Source organism: Megalobrama amblycephala, linkage group LG9, assembly GCF_018812025.1.
Source record: "Megalobrama amblycephala isolate DHTTF-2021 linkage group LG9, ASM1881202v1, whole genome shotgun sequence".
In the NCBI taxonomy this organism is placed as follows: domain Eukaryota; kingdom Metazoa; phylum Chordata; class Actinopteri; order Cypriniformes; family Xenocyprididae; genus Megalobrama; species Megalobrama amblycephala.
This window is the reverse complement of record NC_063052.1, coordinates 5,558,093-5,577,515: the sequence shown is the minus strand read 5'-3', so window position 1 is coordinate 5,577,515 and position 19,423 is coordinate 5,558,093. Positions and strand designations below refer to the sequence as shown.

At 37.9% G+C, this 19,423-nt stretch overlaps 1 protein-coding gene across 5 annotated transcripts in view; it reads left to right on the top strand.

Annotated features, from left to right (window-relative positions):
- The window catches only part of ripor2 (RHO family interacting cell polarization regulator 2), an 81,544-nt gene that overhangs the window by 49,336 nt on the left and 12,785 nt on the right, over positions 1–19,423 (top strand). For 4 of the 5 annotated variants that reach the window (XM_048201319.1, XM_048201321.1, XM_048201318.1 and 1 more), the window contains exons 2-13: positions 1,685–1,805; positions 4,295–4,456; positions 4,673–4,751; positions 5,909–5,932; positions 6,215–6,268; positions 14,910–15,059; positions 15,856–15,919; positions 16,015–16,058; positions 16,435–16,560; positions 17,530–17,678; positions 17,932–18,061; positions 18,869–19,015. In XM_048201319.1, coding sequence (XP_048057276.1) covers positions 1,685–1,805; positions 4,295–4,456; positions 4,673–4,751; positions 5,909–5,932; positions 6,215–6,268; positions 14,910–15,059; positions 15,856–15,919; positions 16,015–16,058; positions 16,435–16,560; positions 17,530–17,678; positions 17,932–18,061; positions 18,869–19,015 — 1,250 coding nt within the window. The remainder of the gene's footprint in view (positions 1–1,684; positions 1,806–4,294; positions 4,457–4,672; positions 4,752–5,908; positions 5,933–6,214; positions 6,269–14,909; positions 15,060–15,855; positions 15,920–16,014; positions 16,059–16,434; positions 16,561–17,529; positions 17,679–17,931; positions 18,062–18,868; positions 19,016–19,423) is intronic. The other variant, XM_048201322.1, reaches the window with a different exon arrangement.

Below are 19,423 nucleotides of genomic sequence, written 5' to 3'. Positions count from 1 at the left end.
GATCATTGCATTTGATAGAAATGAGTGATGACGTTGGTCTTTCAAGGCTCCATTAGACCACCTCCTGTTTCGAAGTGCCTTTTCTGCGTCTTCATCTGCGGTGGGCTCAGGTGGCTTCGTGCGGTTTATAAAAACCTCTGAATGTGCACCGTATGGGGTCTTCTCACCCTGCAGTGCTATTTTCGGTAACCATATACACAGGAGATTAAATGACTCATTGCTTGCTTTTCTGTGTGATTTTCAGCTGGCTTTATGTATTTGCATTCACAGTCAAGGTTGTCAGGATATCTTTTCATTAGAGGTCCAGTAAGCCAGCAAGTTAAAACTTAGTTGTGACTTAAAGGGGCTCTGTATTACAATTTACACACTACTAAATATTTTTGCATTGCACCATTAAACTTGTACATATAAACTAGATATTTATGGAAGCCTTCAACCAGGAGTAGTGGTTGGAGTAAAATGGCAGATTTCATGTTTTTTTTGTAGTAGGCCTATTTATTTATTGCTATTAATTTCAAATACAGTTTCTGAATGTTATTTATATAAAATACTTATCGTATTTCAGCAACTTCTGCTCACAAATTTAAAGGCTGCTATTGAATTATTGATATGCAACTACACATTACTTTACAGAGAGCTTACAACTGATCATAAAAAATGGGGCTAGCATTTAAAAATCCATTTGTGCAGCCATCATTTTCTAGCTAGAGCAGGGAAAATAATCAACCAATGCAAGCATAGACAGAGATTTTTCTGCTGAATAAATCAAAGTCATTAAATACAGCTATACCAGCCAGGATTTCATCTAGACACATACTATTTTAGTATAAAATGTGATTTTTATCTTCTAGTCTGGTACTCAGTTCATTATATTTAGCTGACTGAATAAGTCCTATAGAGTAAATTACATTATATCACTTGAACCTGGGAAAATGGAGTCCCAGTCACTAAAACATGTTATCATCCAACGTATTGGCAAATAGGCTTTCCAACTCATGTAAATCAATATTTATTCATTTCTCTTACACATGCAACAGAGCAATAACCAGTTCATCACCTTACTTATGTACTTACCTATGTTCTGCTTCAAATTCTACTACCAAATTAAGTTAGTTAGTTACTAATCTTCAAGTGTGGATTTTACATTCCAATTTAAGTAAAAACTTATGAATTGATGGTGCAGCCCTACCCTGGTCAACAGAACTGAATGTGTCAGGTTTAGTACAAGTTAATAAACAGAATTTGTGCCATAATATCAATAACCAAATGAAATCATTTTGATTTGCAGCTGATTTGCAGTTTGATTTTAACACATCTGGAGTTTAAACCAAAAAATCAGAAGTTCATCTGCCTAGAACAGTTAAAATTGACCATTTAAAATATATCTACAGTTCAAATAATACACATACATATAATACAAATTTCATGTTGTTTTTAAAAAAGGACTAACTGTACATTTCTGCAGTTTAACCCTCAATGCATGATCTTGTTTACTTCTGTAGTGTGTGCATTAATGTAACCACTATTTATTTATTTGAAATTATTTCCTTTGTCATTAAAATCGACTACTGGTTTAAAATTTGCATTTGGTTGTTTCTGACACCATCATCCTACACACGCAACTCTTCCCCCATCTGTACCACTGACTTCTTTCTTACCCAGAATCCTCTCTGCCCCCTTACAGGAGTGTCCTCACGCTTCCCAGACATCATGGCTGCTGGCACTCACTCTCCTGGAGGGCCCAACGGCATCATCAGGAGCCAATCGTTCGCCGGCTTCAGCACCCTACAGGAGAGACGCTCACGGTGAGGTCATGTGCCCTGTCAGAAGCTAAAACCCTCAGCCCTCTCTAGATGAGCTACTTGATTCACTGGATGTATACAAAACATCAGTTTTGCCACTGCAGAAGGAACATTTGTATTTTTTAACACTTTATATAAGACTATTAAACATATTTTTTAAAGCATTTGCAGGCAGATATTTTAAAATTGTGTATATATACTGACGTAGAGGTAGACAAAGTATAGCAAGAGCTTTTGACAAATTGTTGGAAAAAATACCATGTAATAATGTTTAATTCATGCCATGTGCCATTTCTGGATGTTTACTCAGAATTTGCACCAGCCAACTTTAGTGACAAGTGGGCATTGGGCAAAACTTCTTATTATCTCATATCTTATTATCCCTCACATAGGTTTTTAAGGGAGTTTCTATAAAGAGCTAAAGTACATGACCGAAAGTATGTTGACACTCCAACACCACACTAATATTTGCAAAATCATGAATTCCATCAATTTCTGCAATAACAGTTTCCACTTTTCGGGGAAGACTTTCCACTATAAAAACAAAAATGGCAAAAGAACTGCAAATTATATTTTTCTGAAACAATTGATGCAGTAACCACATTAAAGAGTGTGCATGCTGCCTTATCTTAGTATGACGGAGTGAATCGTGAGTGGATGACCCCTTAGGCAACAGCATGTGCTCATTCTACACAATGGCCTAGATTTACTGTAGCACTATTTCTAGTGCTTTTTTTGACTGTGTGTGCGTGTGACATGTTCAGATATGTCAAACAACCAACTGCCATTGTGTTATTATGATACATGAATATTATTAGATGTGGGGGACTGTGACATCAGAAGTAGGCTAATAAGCACCCTGCCTTTTGACGGAAGTCTTAAATGTCAGGAAGCATTGAGGAAGAGTGGCATTAGATGTACAGCACTGCAAGCTTTATCCTCGTGACTTTTTGGGGTTTAACTGACGTTATGACATGAATCCTTGAAACCTCTGAAAAGAGAAGAGGGTGGTTATTTGCAAGGATATTGCACAGATGAGTGTGAAGTATGCTAAAATGCCAACACTAGACTACAGACTCCAAGTCTGCACTAAACTTACTGGTGTTACATTAGGGAGCTCCAGCAGAAAAAGATTCATAGATATTCCATGGATTTTAAAGTGAAGAAATTACATGGGTGAATATTTCCAGATCATGTTTCACCTCAAAGAATAAAGAATAAGAATTTATTTATTTTAATTATGCCTGCCCGTGGATGGTCTTGGGTAATTTCAACGCCTATGTGCAGTGGGTGCTGGTGAATTGTGGATCTTCATTCACTGTCTGCGCTGTAGATGAAGACGTCACCAGTCCCACTCTGGATCCAGAGCCCAGTAAGCAACCAACCAAGCTCCCCAAGGATAAGATGCCTGAGCCCACTGCGATGCCAGCGTCAGAGCTGATGCCTGAGCACAACATTGCCCTGGACCCTGCGCCCAATGAAGAGTCTGACCAAGTACGTGAGCTGGCAACACCGTCCGTCTCAGTGCGCATGCTCGTGAAGTTCGAGGACATCTGGCCTCTGGGAAATATGAGGATTTGGATGGAGTCTCCTGTCTCTGCTGGTCCCACCCATCTCCAAGTCTCCTGCGTTTCTGATGATCCACCCAGCCTCCTTATCCCACCTCCTCTACTAAAGCGAGCCAGTCCTCTGGTCCTGCCTCTGCTGGTTCCCTTCAGTCCCTTGGCTTCTCCTCATTTGGCTCCAACCAGCAACTCTGATCTGCCTCTGGTCTTCCTGTCTCCAGCTCCACCTTGGCAAAAGGATTCCCTTTCTCTGGCTTGTGCCGCTGACCCTGTCACTCCAAGTCAACCAGTCGGCTCCACCTTGGCTCCTCCCTCCCTCATAATCATCCTTATGGCTCCACCAGACTTCCTTGTCCCTCCGGCTCTGCCTTGGTCAGTCATCACTCTGCCTGCGGCACAGACTTTTGAGCCTTTAGCTGCACTTTGTCCCTCCAACCCTTTGGCTACGCCTTCCCTCAGACTCTGCCTTGGTCCTCAGTCCCACCGGCTGTGCCTCAGTCCTCTGGGACCCTTTGGAACTAAACAGAGTGTTGCTGCCAGGCTGGGAAGAGAGGTGCTGCGACAAAGTGAAATATGCTTTTTGAACATTCAACAATGAAAACCTATTCTTGTAGACCCCAAAAACAAAATCAAGGGCACAATAGGTCCCCTTTAAAACTCCTCTACGGTACAGCGCCAAGTCATTAGTATGACTTTCTATAAAGCTGCTTTGAAATGATGTGCTATACAAATAAATATGTCTTGACAAGCAACTAGCAACACAAGAGATTTGGCAACCTAGAGGGATTTTCCTTGATTGTAGTTTCGTTTACTTTAAGAAAAATATAATATCTTATTTCTTTCTTTTGATTTTGTGGTGAAAATGGCCGCCACATGTTCTTGACAGGTTTCTTGAGATTCATCCACATCTGTTTGTGTGTTTTTCAGGTGTAACTCTTTCATGGGGAACTCAGCGGTGCAGAAGAAGCCCATCTCAAAGCCCAGGAAGCCCCATCTGTCCGGGCACAAGTCCAGCAGCAGCAGCAGCTCACGAGAGCCGCAGCCCAAAAGAGTGGAAGAAGTTTACAGAGCCCTCAAACAAGGCCTGGAGTGAGTGCTGCTCAGATGTCTCCTCTGACTCACATATGTCCTGTCACATACTGTAGATCTTCTCTCTCAGCTCTCTACAGTCATACTGTATGCACATTGACTGCATGAATCACTTCTGCTCAGAATGCCTGTGATGAAATTTTTGTACAGTGTACAGTCATTGTTCATGCAGTTCTACAGAGTACTGAAGCCTTTTTCATTTTCTCTTTCTGTCAGTGAATATCTAGAGGTGCACCAAACAGAGCTTGATAAACTCACTTCCCTCATGAAAGACATGAAGAGGAACTCCAGACTGGTGAGACAGGATATGACATCATCAGGGTTACACACTATAGTTTATGCTGAATCAGAATGCTGCTAATCTATTGATTTCAATAGGCAACTATCCTAAAATTGTATATTTATGGATCACGGTTTCCTCAAAAATATTAATTACGAGAGACTTCTTTCAAAAACATATCTATTATAATAAAATAATGTATTAAAATATGTGATCCTGGACCACAAAACCAGTCATAAGTCGCATGGTATATTTGTAGCAATAGCCAACAATATATTGTATGGGTCAAAATGATCAATTTTTCTTTTATGCCAAAAATCATTAAATCATTAAGTAAAGATTATGTACCATGAAGATATTTTGTAAATTTCCTGCTGTAAAATATATCAAAAAATGATTTTTGTGAGTGGATATTATGCATAGCTAAGGACTTCATTTGGACAACTTTAAAGGCGATTTTCTCAATATTTTGATTTTTTTTTTTTTTTTTTGCACCCTCAGATTCCAGATATATTAAATAGTTGTATCTCGACCACATATTGCTCTATCCTAACAATAGGTTTGGTTAGGAACAATTGTCCTATTTCCACACATCAATGGAAAGCTTATTTATTCAGCTTTCAGATGATGTACAGAACCTTATGTCTAGTTTTGTGGTCCAGGGTCACATAAATAGAAAAACCTTTAAATAAGAAACATTTACTTGAGAATCAACACTGCACAAGATGTTAAGAATTGTTTTTAAAGAATGTATTTTTAATATGAGATATTTTGGCTTTTTTTTTTTTTTTTTTTTTTTTAGTATAAACAAATGAAAAACAAGTGAAAATATACAAAAAAATAAATTAAAAACTCATTAAGAAGTCATTAATTGCAGTGCAGCATATGTTTTAGTTGGATGCTGGTGTACTGGTGTTAGACGACTTTTCTAGCAAAACCAGCAAGAAAACCCTGGTCACCATCACCAGTTATATTTTGCTGCCTAACAGCATGGTTATACTGATCCACCAGCTTGACCAGCATTAAACAGCATAAACCAGCCTAGACCATCATGAATTTCATGCTGGCCTAATATGGTCTTTTCTGAAGGTTATTTTTTTTTTTTTTTATAGTTATAATAGGTTGATTTTTCCATTTATTTTCACTGATACATATCTTTTTTTCTTCCTCAGGGTGTGCTGTATGATCTGGATAAGGTAGGGTCCCTAAACACACTAATGCTTCTTAACCTCTCTAAGTTGACCTGTGTTAACCTTTTTAAGAAGTTAGAAACATGCAGCAGGAAAAATAAGCCGCTTTGCATAAATGATGTGCTGCATTCCTGCAGCAGTGATTCGTTATTGCGACACTCTAATCGCCTAAGGTGTCAGCTGTGTTTAAAATTAGGGACTTTGAACTTAGATTGATCTCTGTGAAAAAAAAAAAAATCTTTTGCATTTTCTTTTTCAGTGAGTAACTTTTATTTTATTGCTTCGCAGCAAATCAAGACCATAGAGCGATACATGCGACGACTGGAGTTCCACATGAGTAAGGTAAAGTTTACTTTATATATATATATATATATATATATATATATATATATATATATATATATATATATATATATATATATATATATATATATATATATGTATATATATATATATATATATATATATATGTTTGTGTGTGCTTTCGTTGGCTGTTTTATAGAATAGAAAAGGTGAAGTCAGTACAACAAGTGAAAATACATTTTTTTTCTTGGAGTGCTTTGTGTTTCCAATAAATGTCCTGACTCATTTTGAGTTCCCTGATTTGGCATTCTCTAGTGTCAGGAGTCCTGCTGTGTCCCCTTCCTCTTGCAGTGTGTTTTAGTGACATTACAGGTGGGTGTCTGCAGTAAACTACAGTGCTGATTGGCAACTCAGCAGCACGTCTAGTCCAGAAGTAGCCATGGCAACATGACGATGGGTGCTTTGAGGCTGTTGAAGAGCAATTCATATCTCAAATTAGCCCTACACACTTGAAATTAGCCTCGCATTCAGCTTCCCCACAGGAACATTCTGAACCGTGTGGTCGTATACAGATCTCAAAGAAACAATTCAATCATTATTTTTATGTTTTTGGCCCTATAAAGAGAAAATTTTGTTTGTTCATTTGCAGAAGTGTTTTGTTTTCCCCTGTGTTTTATGCTGTTCATGGTTGGAACTGGATCTAGGTCAATGCAATTCCCTTGAGTGATGAACAAACCTCTGATGGCTCAATCCAGGGTGTTAATGAGTGTGTGCAAGTCTAAATAGTGGGAGAAGCCTTTTTTTATGATTTCAAGTTTATGTTCAAATCTGATTGGATCTGTGCTGCCCTATTTATATCACTTGGATCAGCAGTCTTGACACCCCATAGGAAAGAAGATCTCTATGTAATCTCAAATGTGTGTTCTCTGAATTTTCAGAAGAGATATCAACAACGTCTTGCTTTGTTCTCAGATTTGCCAAGGTACTAGAGATGTCCGGCTCATGAACGAATCATTCTTTTAAACAAATCTTTCTTTTTAGTGAACTGGTTACATTTTATTTTAATTTAATATTTTTTATTTTATTTTATTTTATTTTATTTTATTTTATTTTATTTTCACTCTAATCGCCTAAGGTGTCAGTTGTGTTTAAAATTAGGGAACGAATCATTCTTTTAAACGAATCTTTCTTTTTAGTGAACTGGTTTTATTTTATTTTATTTTATTTTATTTTATTTTATTTTATTTTATTTTATTTTATTTTATTTTATTTTATTTTATTTTATTTTATTTTTATTTTTACAGTATCGCTACAAGAATCCCATCACTACAAGATACCTGCAATCAGAATTAAGAGATTTCAATATGAACTTTCAATTTATCAATGAAAAATTTTCATCAAATTGTTCTGAGACCAAATTATCTGGGCCATGTTTCTATCCACATTAATTTAAGGTCTGGCAGTAATAGTCTTGTTATTTGTTGTTTGAAAGAGGAGGATTTGTAACAGAGACAGGGCTTTGATGCCTGTAGAGGCGGCACATTAAGGGGGATGAATTCAGATGCCCAGCTTCTCAGAAAGGGTTTAAATATGCTGACAGTCAACAATTACTTTTAGTCTCTTAGCATGCTGGAGCACAGAAACCATTTCTAAGAAGTCAAATTCTAATGCTTTTATTCCTTTCCCTTTAAAGCAGCTAATGGCTGTGACTCCCTAATACTGTTGTTTAAGTTCCATAGCCCTGTTGAAAGACATCAGCAGAATCATATCCAGCACAATGATCTCTGTGTGCTAAAAAGAGTAAAAAGGCCAGTGATGTCTATAGGAAAACCAATTTCTATAGTTATATTTTTTTATCAATAGATACTAGATCACTGGATGTGTCATTTACAGAAAGGACATTGATAACTCAATGGTTTGTGCTTTTAAAAATCATCCCATTTGCCCATAGGAAGTTAAGCAACATCAACAGGAAGTTTCAAAAGGCCTCAGCTTGCAGTCAGATATCAGAGCTGGAGGTGCTTTATGATCTGGCTTTGAACCCCAAAGATGTTTGATGTGGGTGAATTTATTGTAGGTTTAATCTCTGTTTAATCGGGCTGGCATCCCCCCAGAGTAGACAGTCTAAATCCTCTGATCACAGCCGATAGATGCTTGTAACTTAAGAGGATTTTTCTGCTTCCTCCATTTCCTCATTGTACAGTTATGCATATTAATATGCCTTGTAAGTGTGCACTCTTGGTCTTGTTCCTTCTGTTGTTTTTGTGGTGTGTGTGGACCAGCTGTGTACTCTTGGCTCGTTATTTGACTCAGTAGGCCTAATCCGAAACCCCACACTTGCGATGGACAGAGGACTGACAAACAGCTGCTCACAAGCACGCATGGCTGGGTTGAGTCGCGCCTTGGACCTCTGCCTTTCAACCAAAAAGTAGTCGTGCCCAAGTAGATCAAAAGCGCTCCCAGTGGGAACGACTGTTTGCAGAAATGCATATCTGGGTGTGTCACTCAGTTTGCCCTAGATACATCATCTTCCACACACCAAAACACTCCTACACACCGCATAACTAATACAGTGTTATATTATATTATATTATATAAGAAACTACGGTGGCTGTCTGGCCGACATGTCGTCGTCTGAGAGAACAGCGAGTAGCTTGTGTGAATCAATGAGGTTTCTTCTTACTTCTAACAAAGAACGTTCTCGTGCTTCTAATAAACCAGATGACTACTACTACTTTGTGCGTATTCAACGTAGTGACAATGCAAGCTGCCTCTAAAAACACTTGAAGAAGAACAACATAGTGGTGAAGCGCACTTTGTAGATTGTTTGTCCATTTAGGGCTGCTGTAGAAACATGCCGGCGCATAATGGCGACTTGACATGGAGGGGGGACCCGTGGTGTATGAGATAGAAATGACTTATTCTAAGGTAATAAAAACATAACAGTTCATTATGTAAGGTCTTTATGTACCACTGAAAAGCATAGTTATATATATTATATTGCATTTCTGTCAGTAGATTCTCCCAAATTTTACACATTGCACCTTTAAAAGAATATACTTATGTGCGAACTCAGTGTAATGTTTTCACACAATTGCATGTTAATTGGAATCAAAAATTATTATGTATTCTAGTTTCAATTGATATTAAATTCACTTTGTTGACCTTGAGAGTGCTTTTGACTTTGAGCATGACTTAAGTAAATATTTCTACTTATCACAATCACTTCTGTTGTCTTTGAAATATGGTTATGGTTAAGTGTGCTGCCAAATGTAATACGCATTTATGGTAAACTAAAAGTAAGCTTTAATATGTTAGTTAAAGACCCCCTGTGGTGAAATCATGCTTTTAATGTTGTTTATATGTCTATGTGGTGTTAATATGCCTTAAGACAAACCTTGTGCAAATTCATCAGTCAGCACCATTACTAAATTATTATTTTCCCTTAAAACTGCAGTGAACCAAAGACGCAAAAACGCAGTTTAAAATCACCCTTGTTCTCTACGTCACAAATAAGTTGTAACCAATCCCGTCAATGACCACTTCTTCTAAATCAGTTTCTAGTTCAAACATATATGGCTGAATTAAACCAGTATTTCCACCTTGCCATTGTGAAGCATTTACTACAGTAAAGTTGACCAAGTGGATCAGGTATTCTGAGCTTGTGCGAGTGAGTGGAGGCGGGGCTAAATTTTTATATTTATGGTTCCATGTAAACTAAATGAAGCAAGGGTGTAGAGTTACATTCAAACTATTTTAAGGCATGAATTTTTTTTTCACAGGAAAAAAAAAAAAAAAACATTTAAAGGTGCTCTAAGTGATCCTGGGTGGAGTAACTTCCTGTTGACGTTCGAAGTGTTGTCAAACAAAACAGAGGCTAGCTAGACCCTAAATGTACTTTAAAGCATGACAAAAGATTATTAAAACACTTTAAAGTAATTTGAATTTGAGCTTTTAATTTGACATTAATTAAATGTTGGCACACGTTTTAAACTAGATTTTTAAAAGATTCCTTTTCTTTACCTTTACACCTTTTTTTGTCAATGACCTATCTATATCATGAAATTCATACATTTTTAAGTGTGGCATAAGTGTCCAAATATTTTTTGAGGCCACTGTATCTTGGACAATGTTCAGACATGTGCACAGGCGCATACTGCATACAGAGCTGTCTGTTTGTGTCGCTACGGGCGCTGCCTGTGAGAACAAATGCTGTGGGCACAGCAAATGAGATAGAAAGCGGTCATTGAGTGGACATGAATATTTAACTGAGACAATATCAATCTGGCAGAGTATCAGCCAATTGCAATGGCTCAGTGCTTCTTTTCTGCTGTGTCCGTATCAAACAAACACAAAGCTCTGAGCACCAACAGCTAACCTGAGCAGCACACCGTCCTGTTAGTCACGAGTCACTCTTGTTTAGACCCATTCCACAGATGCCTTTGGTAAATTTGGTAAGCAGTTTAGGATTCGTTGGAGGACATTGTTGTGTGTGTCCTGTGGATCACATGACACATGAGCTCTCAAATCTCATTTGCGTTCGCATATTCACAAGGTGTCTTCAAATATGCACTCATTATGACAATAATGAGATTGGTTCGTCTTGCTTGTATGTTGTCACATGAGCATTTGTGTTGCGGCATGATTGAATATGCTGAAGTGCAAATGAGATTTAATAAGGAGAGAAATGTTTTTAGTAAAAAAAAAAAAAGGTAAGTTCACCCAAAAACATAAATTCTGTGATCAATAACTCACACTCATGTCGTTCCAAATCTTCATTCATCTCCGGAACACAAATTAAGATTCTAAATGTAATCTAAGAGATTTCTGTCTGTCTATTGTAAGTCCATTCTGCCAAAACTTTCACGCTTCAAAAAGTTGCTTGATTTAAATGGATTACCTTTAAGATGTCTTTATAAACTTTTTGAAGCATGAATGTTTTGGTGGAATGGACTTTCAGTGGAGGGACAAAGATCTCAGGCTTCATAAAAAAAAATCTTCATTTGTGTTTTATGGTTTTGAAATGACATGAGGGTGAGTAAATGATGACAGAATCTTCATTTTTGGGTGAACTTTGCCTTTAAATTTTGGGTTTCTCAGAGAAAGATTTAATATGGCTTCAGAATCCCTTGAATCTAGTTCACCATCAGGGCACTAAAAATGCTAAGATTGGGGTTTTGATCCTGCCACAATGTATAAAATGTGTTGTATGGACTCTTTTATGGTACTTTTACAGTGCTTTATGTTTTTGTTGGAGCTTCAGAGTCCCTGGTTGGAGTATGTTTTCATTGTATGGAAATTTTCTTCAAATTAGACAATGGGCTGATAGCTAGAGTTAAGGAAAACTGTTTTTCCAAAGCCTTGTTTATTGTCAAAATGCAGCTCATAAAAATTCACCCACCAGACCCCACCCGTCGGACAGAACCGACCGGGCTGGGGGCGTTATGGTGATTCATTTCCCATGTTGCTTAGCTGCTATGGCAGATGAGAGGAGTCAGACCAGGGTATTTTATGGAGCCAAATAAACAGGCAGCTGTGTGCCACAGCAGGGCTGTGATTGGCTATGGTGCACGCATGTATGTGTGTGGTACAGGGGGATTATAATACGTGGTGCATTTCTCCAGACTTGGGTGGGGTCTTTCCTCCCACTGTAATTAAACCCACAGGACCACCGTCCAGACACTCTATCCCCACTTGCACACAGCTAACTGTTTTTCTAACATATGTCATTTATAATGAACAACCCCCACACATCATGGCACACACATGCACATCCATCATACACAGATAATATACCCCATCCGCACACACAAATTGGGTTAGATTGTCTCGTTTCTCACCCTCTTCCCCTAATGAGAGACATCAAAAAGCCCTGCATTTCACATCCCTTCACTGCATGTGTTTGAATATTTCTTTTTGATTTAGTGTCTTGTTTTGTTTTCTCTACGTTATGGAGGAAATCTTCATACAGATTTCCTCGCAGAGCGGAGCTCAGTAGGGCACATCCGTGGCATCACAGCAGGGTTTCCTACAAGATTTTGTTTTTCCAGTGGGGGGCATCCCCCCTCAAACCCGAAACCGGTGCCAACATCTTGCTAAACTTTAACAATTCTATTTTTTCCAACATATAATTGTTTTTGATTAAAATACCATTATAACAAAACTCTGAAACTCCATTCTGCTACTTTACTTATTATAAACTAATTTAAGTTTCGCTAATCTTACAGCGTACATATGTGGAACATTACTCTTTGTAACACAGTAACTGCTTGTGCTGAGTCAATAATAATGTGTCTTTTAGTGAGCGAGCGAGTCATCAGAGCCGATTCAGTAAGATGTCAGTTTGATTCAGTCCGTGATTCAGACCAATGACTCCTCTGATTGAATCTGATTCACCAGACGAGCAATTTGTTAGCGAATTGGATAACACATTGCATTGTTTTATTTATTTATTTATTTTTTTTTGTACTCCAGTTTTCAGGTCAGTGACGAATGCAGCAACACAGTAACAGATATTGTGTGTATGTGTATACATACGTAGTGTGTGTGTGTGTGTGTGTGTGTGTGTGTGTGTGTGTGTGCTCTCTGAGCCATTCTTTCACAATTTTAACCCTGGTGAATCTTGACATTGTCATCCTGGAATTTGGCCATGATATGTCTTCCTACATGGTTGTTTAACAAATGAAAAGTTATACACTCCATCTTTAAAGGTGCCCTAGAATTAAAAATTGAATTTACCTTGGCATAGTTGAATAACAAGAGTTCATTACATCGAAATGACATACAGTGAGTCTCAAACTCCATTGTTTCCTCCTTCTTATATATATCTCATTTGTTTAAAAGACCTCCGAAGAACAGGCGAATCTCAACATAACACCGACTGTTACGTAACAGTCGGGATCATTAATATGTACGCCCCCAATATTTGCATATGCCAGTCCATGTTCAAGGCATTAGACAAGGGCAGCCAGTATTAACGTCTGGATCTGTGCACAGCTGAATCATCAGACTAGGTAAGCAAGCAAGAACAATAGCGAAAAATGGCAGATGGAGCAATAATAACTGACATGATCCATGATATCATGATATTTTTAGTGATATTTGTAAATTGTCTTTCTAAATGTTTCGTTAGCTTGTTGCTAATGTACTGTTAAATGTGGTTAAAGTTACCATCGTTTTTTACTGTATTCACAGAGACAAGACTGTCATTATTTTCATTTTTTAAACACTTGCAGTCTGTATAATTCATAAACACAACTTTATTCTTTATAAATCTCTCCAACAGTATGTAATGTTAGCTTTAGCCACGGAGCACTATCAAACTCATTCAGAATCAAATGTAAACATCCAAATAAATACCATACTTATGCGATTAGACATGCTGCATGATGAACACTTTGTAAAGATCCATTTTGAGGGTTATATTAGCTGTGTGAACTTTGTTTATGCTGTTTAAGGCAAGCGCGAGCTCCGGGGGCGTGGAGCGCGAGAATTTAAAGGGGCCACAGCCTGAATCAGCGCATATTTAATGATGCCCCAAAATAGGCAGTTAAATAAAAAATAAGCGCGCTTTGTAGAGTGTAATAATAATGAATAAAAAAAAAATCTATGGGGTATTTTGAGCTGAAACTTCACAGACACATTCAGGGGACACCTTAGACTTGTATTACATCTTTTGAAAAAACGTTCTACGGCAGAAAACAGCGACTTTCTTTTTTTGGCCAGGCAGTGCCAGTGCAAGGATCATGTGACACTAAAGACTGGAGTAATGATGCTGAAAATTCAGCTTTGCCATCACAGGAATTAATTATATTTTAAAATGCGTTCAAATAGAAAACAATCCTTTTAAATTTTGTTCATAAATAAATTAACATATTAATTTACTCACAAACAGGCAGTACACCATGGATAATCAGTTCCAGTCAGCTTTAACAGCGTAAAAAAACATTTAATGAACTGCATGCATAAACAACCCTGACATATGTGTAATTTTGCCATGGCACTGCAGATTCAACAGCAGCGGATCATCGCTCCTGAACAGCAGTGCAGGAAACACTGGAAGTCACTGCTGGATCTCTGCAGTGTCCATCCCTTTTCCTGTCTACTCTATTTTCTCTCTCGCATCATTCTCTGTTCCTGCTGCCCCTTTCGGCTCACTTGTTTCTGTCACTTGCGGTCCATCTCCTCACTCTCATTCGCCCCTCTTGCTCTCTCTCCATCCCCCAAAATCACTCTATCTTCAGCATTGGTAGGATTAGCATAGCTAATTTGAGCCGGCCAGTGTTCACTGAGTTGTGAATGTGCTAAATGTGCATTTCCATGATAAAGGTTGTGGCTCCGAGCTGCTCGTCTGTCACAGAAGTATGGCATTACTGTTGTCCCAAGGGCTGTTGAGCCGCATCATTTTGTGTTTGCTTTTGAAGTGTTCAAATTCATTTTTCACCGCTCGGTACAGTACGCCGCTCCATTGTGCAAACAGAACGTTACAGTAGATTGTAAAAGCCACGTTTCTATGCTGAATGGGGACCCCCAGGGCTCTGTAATGATGTGTGCTAGCAATTTAGACATCAAAGCTTGTGTTTACGCAATCTTTAGTGAGGGTTGCCATGTGCGAGCGTGTGCAGTGCTGCTTTTGTGTAATATAATTCTGTGCACCAATGCTGTGTGTGTGTTTTTACAGGTCGATGAGCTGTACGAGGGCTTTTGTATTCAGAGAAGGTTGCGTGATGGCGCCAGTAAGATGAAACAGGCCTTCACTGCTTCACCCTCCACTAAAGGCACACGTGAGAGCCTGGCAGAGGTCAACCGCAGATACAAAGAATATACAGAGGTACATTATAAATGTTTGCTTGTTTCTCTGACCATTTGTCTATGTTCACACAGCATGTGTTTTTTTTTTTTTAAATCGACTAGTCTGTGGGTTGTTTGAATAACTAATCGACTAATTGGTCCGTATAATTAGGCTGGTTTTGGGTTCACCTGATCCCAATCAGATGTGTCTCTGAGAGGACATTTTCAGGGGATTTGAGACACACTTTTAGAAGAACTATTTTTGAAAGCAGCTTAGAAATGCAACACTTGTATCAGAAAAAGTCATGATGCCACAGCAAAAATGATTGTCTGGGTATGTATGAGATGTGTATATGTAGTGACGGTGCTTTAAAGGGGATACTAGTTATAGACGCAACCTTTCAGAGATATTTTCAGAAAAAAATAGATTTAATAGAGACATTTGTTAGTAGCAGTATTGTTATCTATGATACTGGCCTTCATTCATAGTACTTAGTAAAAAGATGCTGTTAAACAAATATTTAAAATAAATTGTCTTTATGTTTCTACATTAATTTGGAGATTCAGTGTGAAATTATGTATTACAATATAAAAATATATTACAAATTTTAATGTTAGGCGCGATTTATTGTGAATGTTACTGAAAAATGTTATTAACTAGTTACTTTTTTTAATTGATTGACAGCACTGAGTAATAAATATATAATATAAACATTTTCATTTATTTAATAACACTTATTTTTTAGTAAGAATAGTTCAAGTAAGAAATATCTATGGCCAATAAAATTTCTCAGATCACCTGCAATTCGTATTATCATGTGTTCCCTTCTTTTCAGAATATGTGCACCTTTGAGGGCGAGCTGGAGAACCTGTTGGGGGAGTTTCATATCAAAATGAAAGGTATAGGACTTTTGCACAAAAAAATGGAAATACCTATAATATTTTTGTTGGATTTCAATAACAAAATTTTTGAACACCTTTGCCTCCTGTCTCAGGATTGGCCGGTTTTGCCAGGCTTTGTCCGGGTGATCAGTATGAGGTGGGTAGCTTGGAAAATCGAAAAAATAAATTATTTCAGAACATACTGAGTTTCATGCCGTTTGTTTTGTAATAAAGCCAGATGCATCTGTCTTCTATCAAATTACTAAACGCTTGTAGTAATTGCCTGCTGTTCTGCCAAGTACATCCAGTTCATTTTTAATCACGGCTCTCCTAGCAACGTTTTCTCTTCTGATCCACAAGTACACCCACTAAACCCAATTAGATTTTTTTTTAAGGCTGTATAAAACTAAATACTGAAAACTCCCTTTGCTTTATTGCTCTATTAACTATCAAGTGAACGTGTGTTGGTAGCTTTTTTTCCTACTGCTGCCATTTTTCATTTATTTTTGCCTCTCTCTTTCTCTTTCTGTCAGATTTTCATGAGATACGGCCGACAGAGGTGGAAACTGAAGGGGAAGATTGAAGCAAACTCCAAGCAGAGTTGGGATGGAGAGGAGATAGTCTTCATGCCCCTCATTACAGACCTCATCAACATCAAGGTGGGCTGCAGTCCATACGGTCTTCCATGAAAGAGTCCCAATGTGGCTCATTTTGACAATCACCTCTTTCACACAGTAATCCCAGTATATTACCATAAAATTACCAGAATTACTTTACCGGTAAATACACAAATATGCCATTCACATAAGCAACGCCTGGCTTTTTACCATTAAAAGACCATTCCCACATCAGCACCAAAATACTGGTAAATTCTGTTATATCAGTCACTGGAAATGATCTTTAAATGCTGCTCTGTTGTCTTCATTCACACTGTAGTTTCACTATCTGTTCAATTTGACATTTTTTTTTACTTCTGTGTGACATGTATAAGGGGAGGATCACACAGGACACGTTTTTGCTCTTAAAAACACAAGACGCACATAATAGTATCCAACTGCATGAATGGAAAAGAAGGCAGGGTCTCGAGCGCGACAGGCTGAAAATCTGTGCGACGTGGTGCAACGGTCAAATATGTCCATCTAGCACATATTTGCATAAAAATACTATTAAAAAGCAGCAGAGTAATCACGTCATGTGCATACAAACTTAATGATTGTCCCAAAGTAGACTACTTACGTCAGCACGTTAAGACCTCATACATGCTCATGCCGGTAATCTTCATTCTTTTTTCACACACAGCATCATACCAGTAATTTACTGGTAATGTTACAACTTCTCATACCGATTTACTGGTATTTTTGAAAAGGTCCCATTCACACGTGATCCCTTAACGGTAATTTACTGCCAATTGACCAGTAAGGACTGTATGTGTGAAAGAGGCTATTGACAAACTAGGCTGTAACCAACATTGACATTTCAAGAGAACATATCAGTCTTGAAATATTCAGTCTTGAATATATGGTTACATCCTTGATTGCAACAAAATGTATTCCTATGAAGAAAGCTGTGAGTTTTTCTAGAATTAAACATTGCTGACATTTCTCAATGCATGACCTTTTTTCTACTAGGTGACAGAGTTAAAGGGGTTGGCCACTCACATCTTAGTGGGTAGCGTGATCTGTGAAACCAAGGACCTGTTCACCGCTATGCCTCAGGTGGTAGCTGTTGACGTCAACGACCTGGGAACCATTAAACTTAACCTGGAGGTTGCCTGGTTGTAAGTGACGTTATCTAATAAAACAAGATAAGAAGTGTGGTGTTTCAGTCCATTTAGCCGCAGTAGATGAAAGTGTTGATGCACACTGCCTTCTTCAGGACAATCATGGAAGTGCCACTGAATTAATTCTGTCTAACCATTAATGGGACTTATATATATATGCTTCTGTCATTTTGGTGTTTCCTTTTCTTTTACTACTTTTGTGTGATATTGGATTGTTGTACATGAACGTATATCTGCCTTGTTTTTACAGTCCGTTTGATGTAGAGGATCTGACCCTGTCCTCAGGAAATGTGAGTAAAACCACCGCCCTTCAGAGACGAGTTTCAGTGTACAGCCAAGGCACACCCGAGACGCCCACTTTCCAGGACACGTCCTTCTTTGTGAGTGCAGTTGCGAAACTCTTCTCGGTTCTTTTTAGAGTCTGCTTCTATCACCATGAAAAACAAGTCCACTTCAGCATACCTTTAAAAAGAAATGATATACTTTAAAAGAATATACTAAGGTGTGAAATGAATGTTATGTTTTTGGACATTTAATTGCATGTTATTTACAATTAAATAAAAATGTATTATATTATTAAATGTATTAAAATGTTAAATTTAGCTGAACTTAAGACCCACTTAAGTAGGATTTAAGTACATCTTTATATGTAATTTCATAATTACTTCTATTGTCTTTGAAATATGGTTAATGTACTGTAAAACGTACTGACAAGCATTTTTTTTTTTTTTTAAGAAACAGTCATGAAAGTGCACTCCCTTTAGACTTAAGTGGCCTTTTATTTAATTGATGTTATATTATTTGCAAGTACAGTTTTAAAAATACTTTTGAGATTTGAAGTAAACTACTACTGCACATTCAATACAATTAAGTGCACTTCTTTTTCACAAGGGTGCACATTTCATACAGGATATTGAGGTTTTGAAATCAGGTGTTAGATCACACTGTCAACTTTCTCACCTTAACACCCCAGTACTAACCTAAATATTAACGCTACTGAGTCCAGTCTAGCTGTTCTGGGTTCAGTTTTTATTATTTTGTGTGTATTATTAAATATGATAGCACTTGCAGCTTGTATGTGAATGTTCTTCTTGTGTAGTCTGCGATGTTGTGTTTAATGAATTGTATCTACCCTGTGGCACCGTGTGCATCGCTGTTTTGTCTGTACTTGTATGTCGATGGCAAAGAAGTGGCAGCCCCGGCGGTGGGAGGGTCAGCGTCTTTCGTTCTTGCACACGCTCAGAGAGACGCTCTTAGAGAAACTCAGACGCAGTCGCTCTTTTGGCGATCTGACCGCACTGAGACCTCGCTCAAGGTCCAGTCTGGAAGTCTACGTGAGTCAGGTCACTGTGTGCCCTGCCGTTCTGAGTGAACTTCTGCGTGTGTCTCTTTTCTTTGCTTGCATTTTCTGCTTTAACTTCACATTTCTCATACACGCGTTTCTTCACACTCACATTCACATATACACTTTACTGTGTACACTATAACATTACTGTTCAAAGACCCCAAGAAAACAAAATTGTGGCTTTTAGTTCATGTCTGTTAGCTTTGAGGCCTATTGTATGCACATTTCACAAAACAAACATTTAGCAGATGCATTAATATTTTAAATCTCTAACTTCCAGGAAGATGGACCTAAAATATTGTCAAATCTTATCCACAGGGTCATACAGAACTTTTGTTCAATTAAATTACAGTCTGACCATGAATCACCCACTTAAACTAAAATAAGCCCTGTTTCC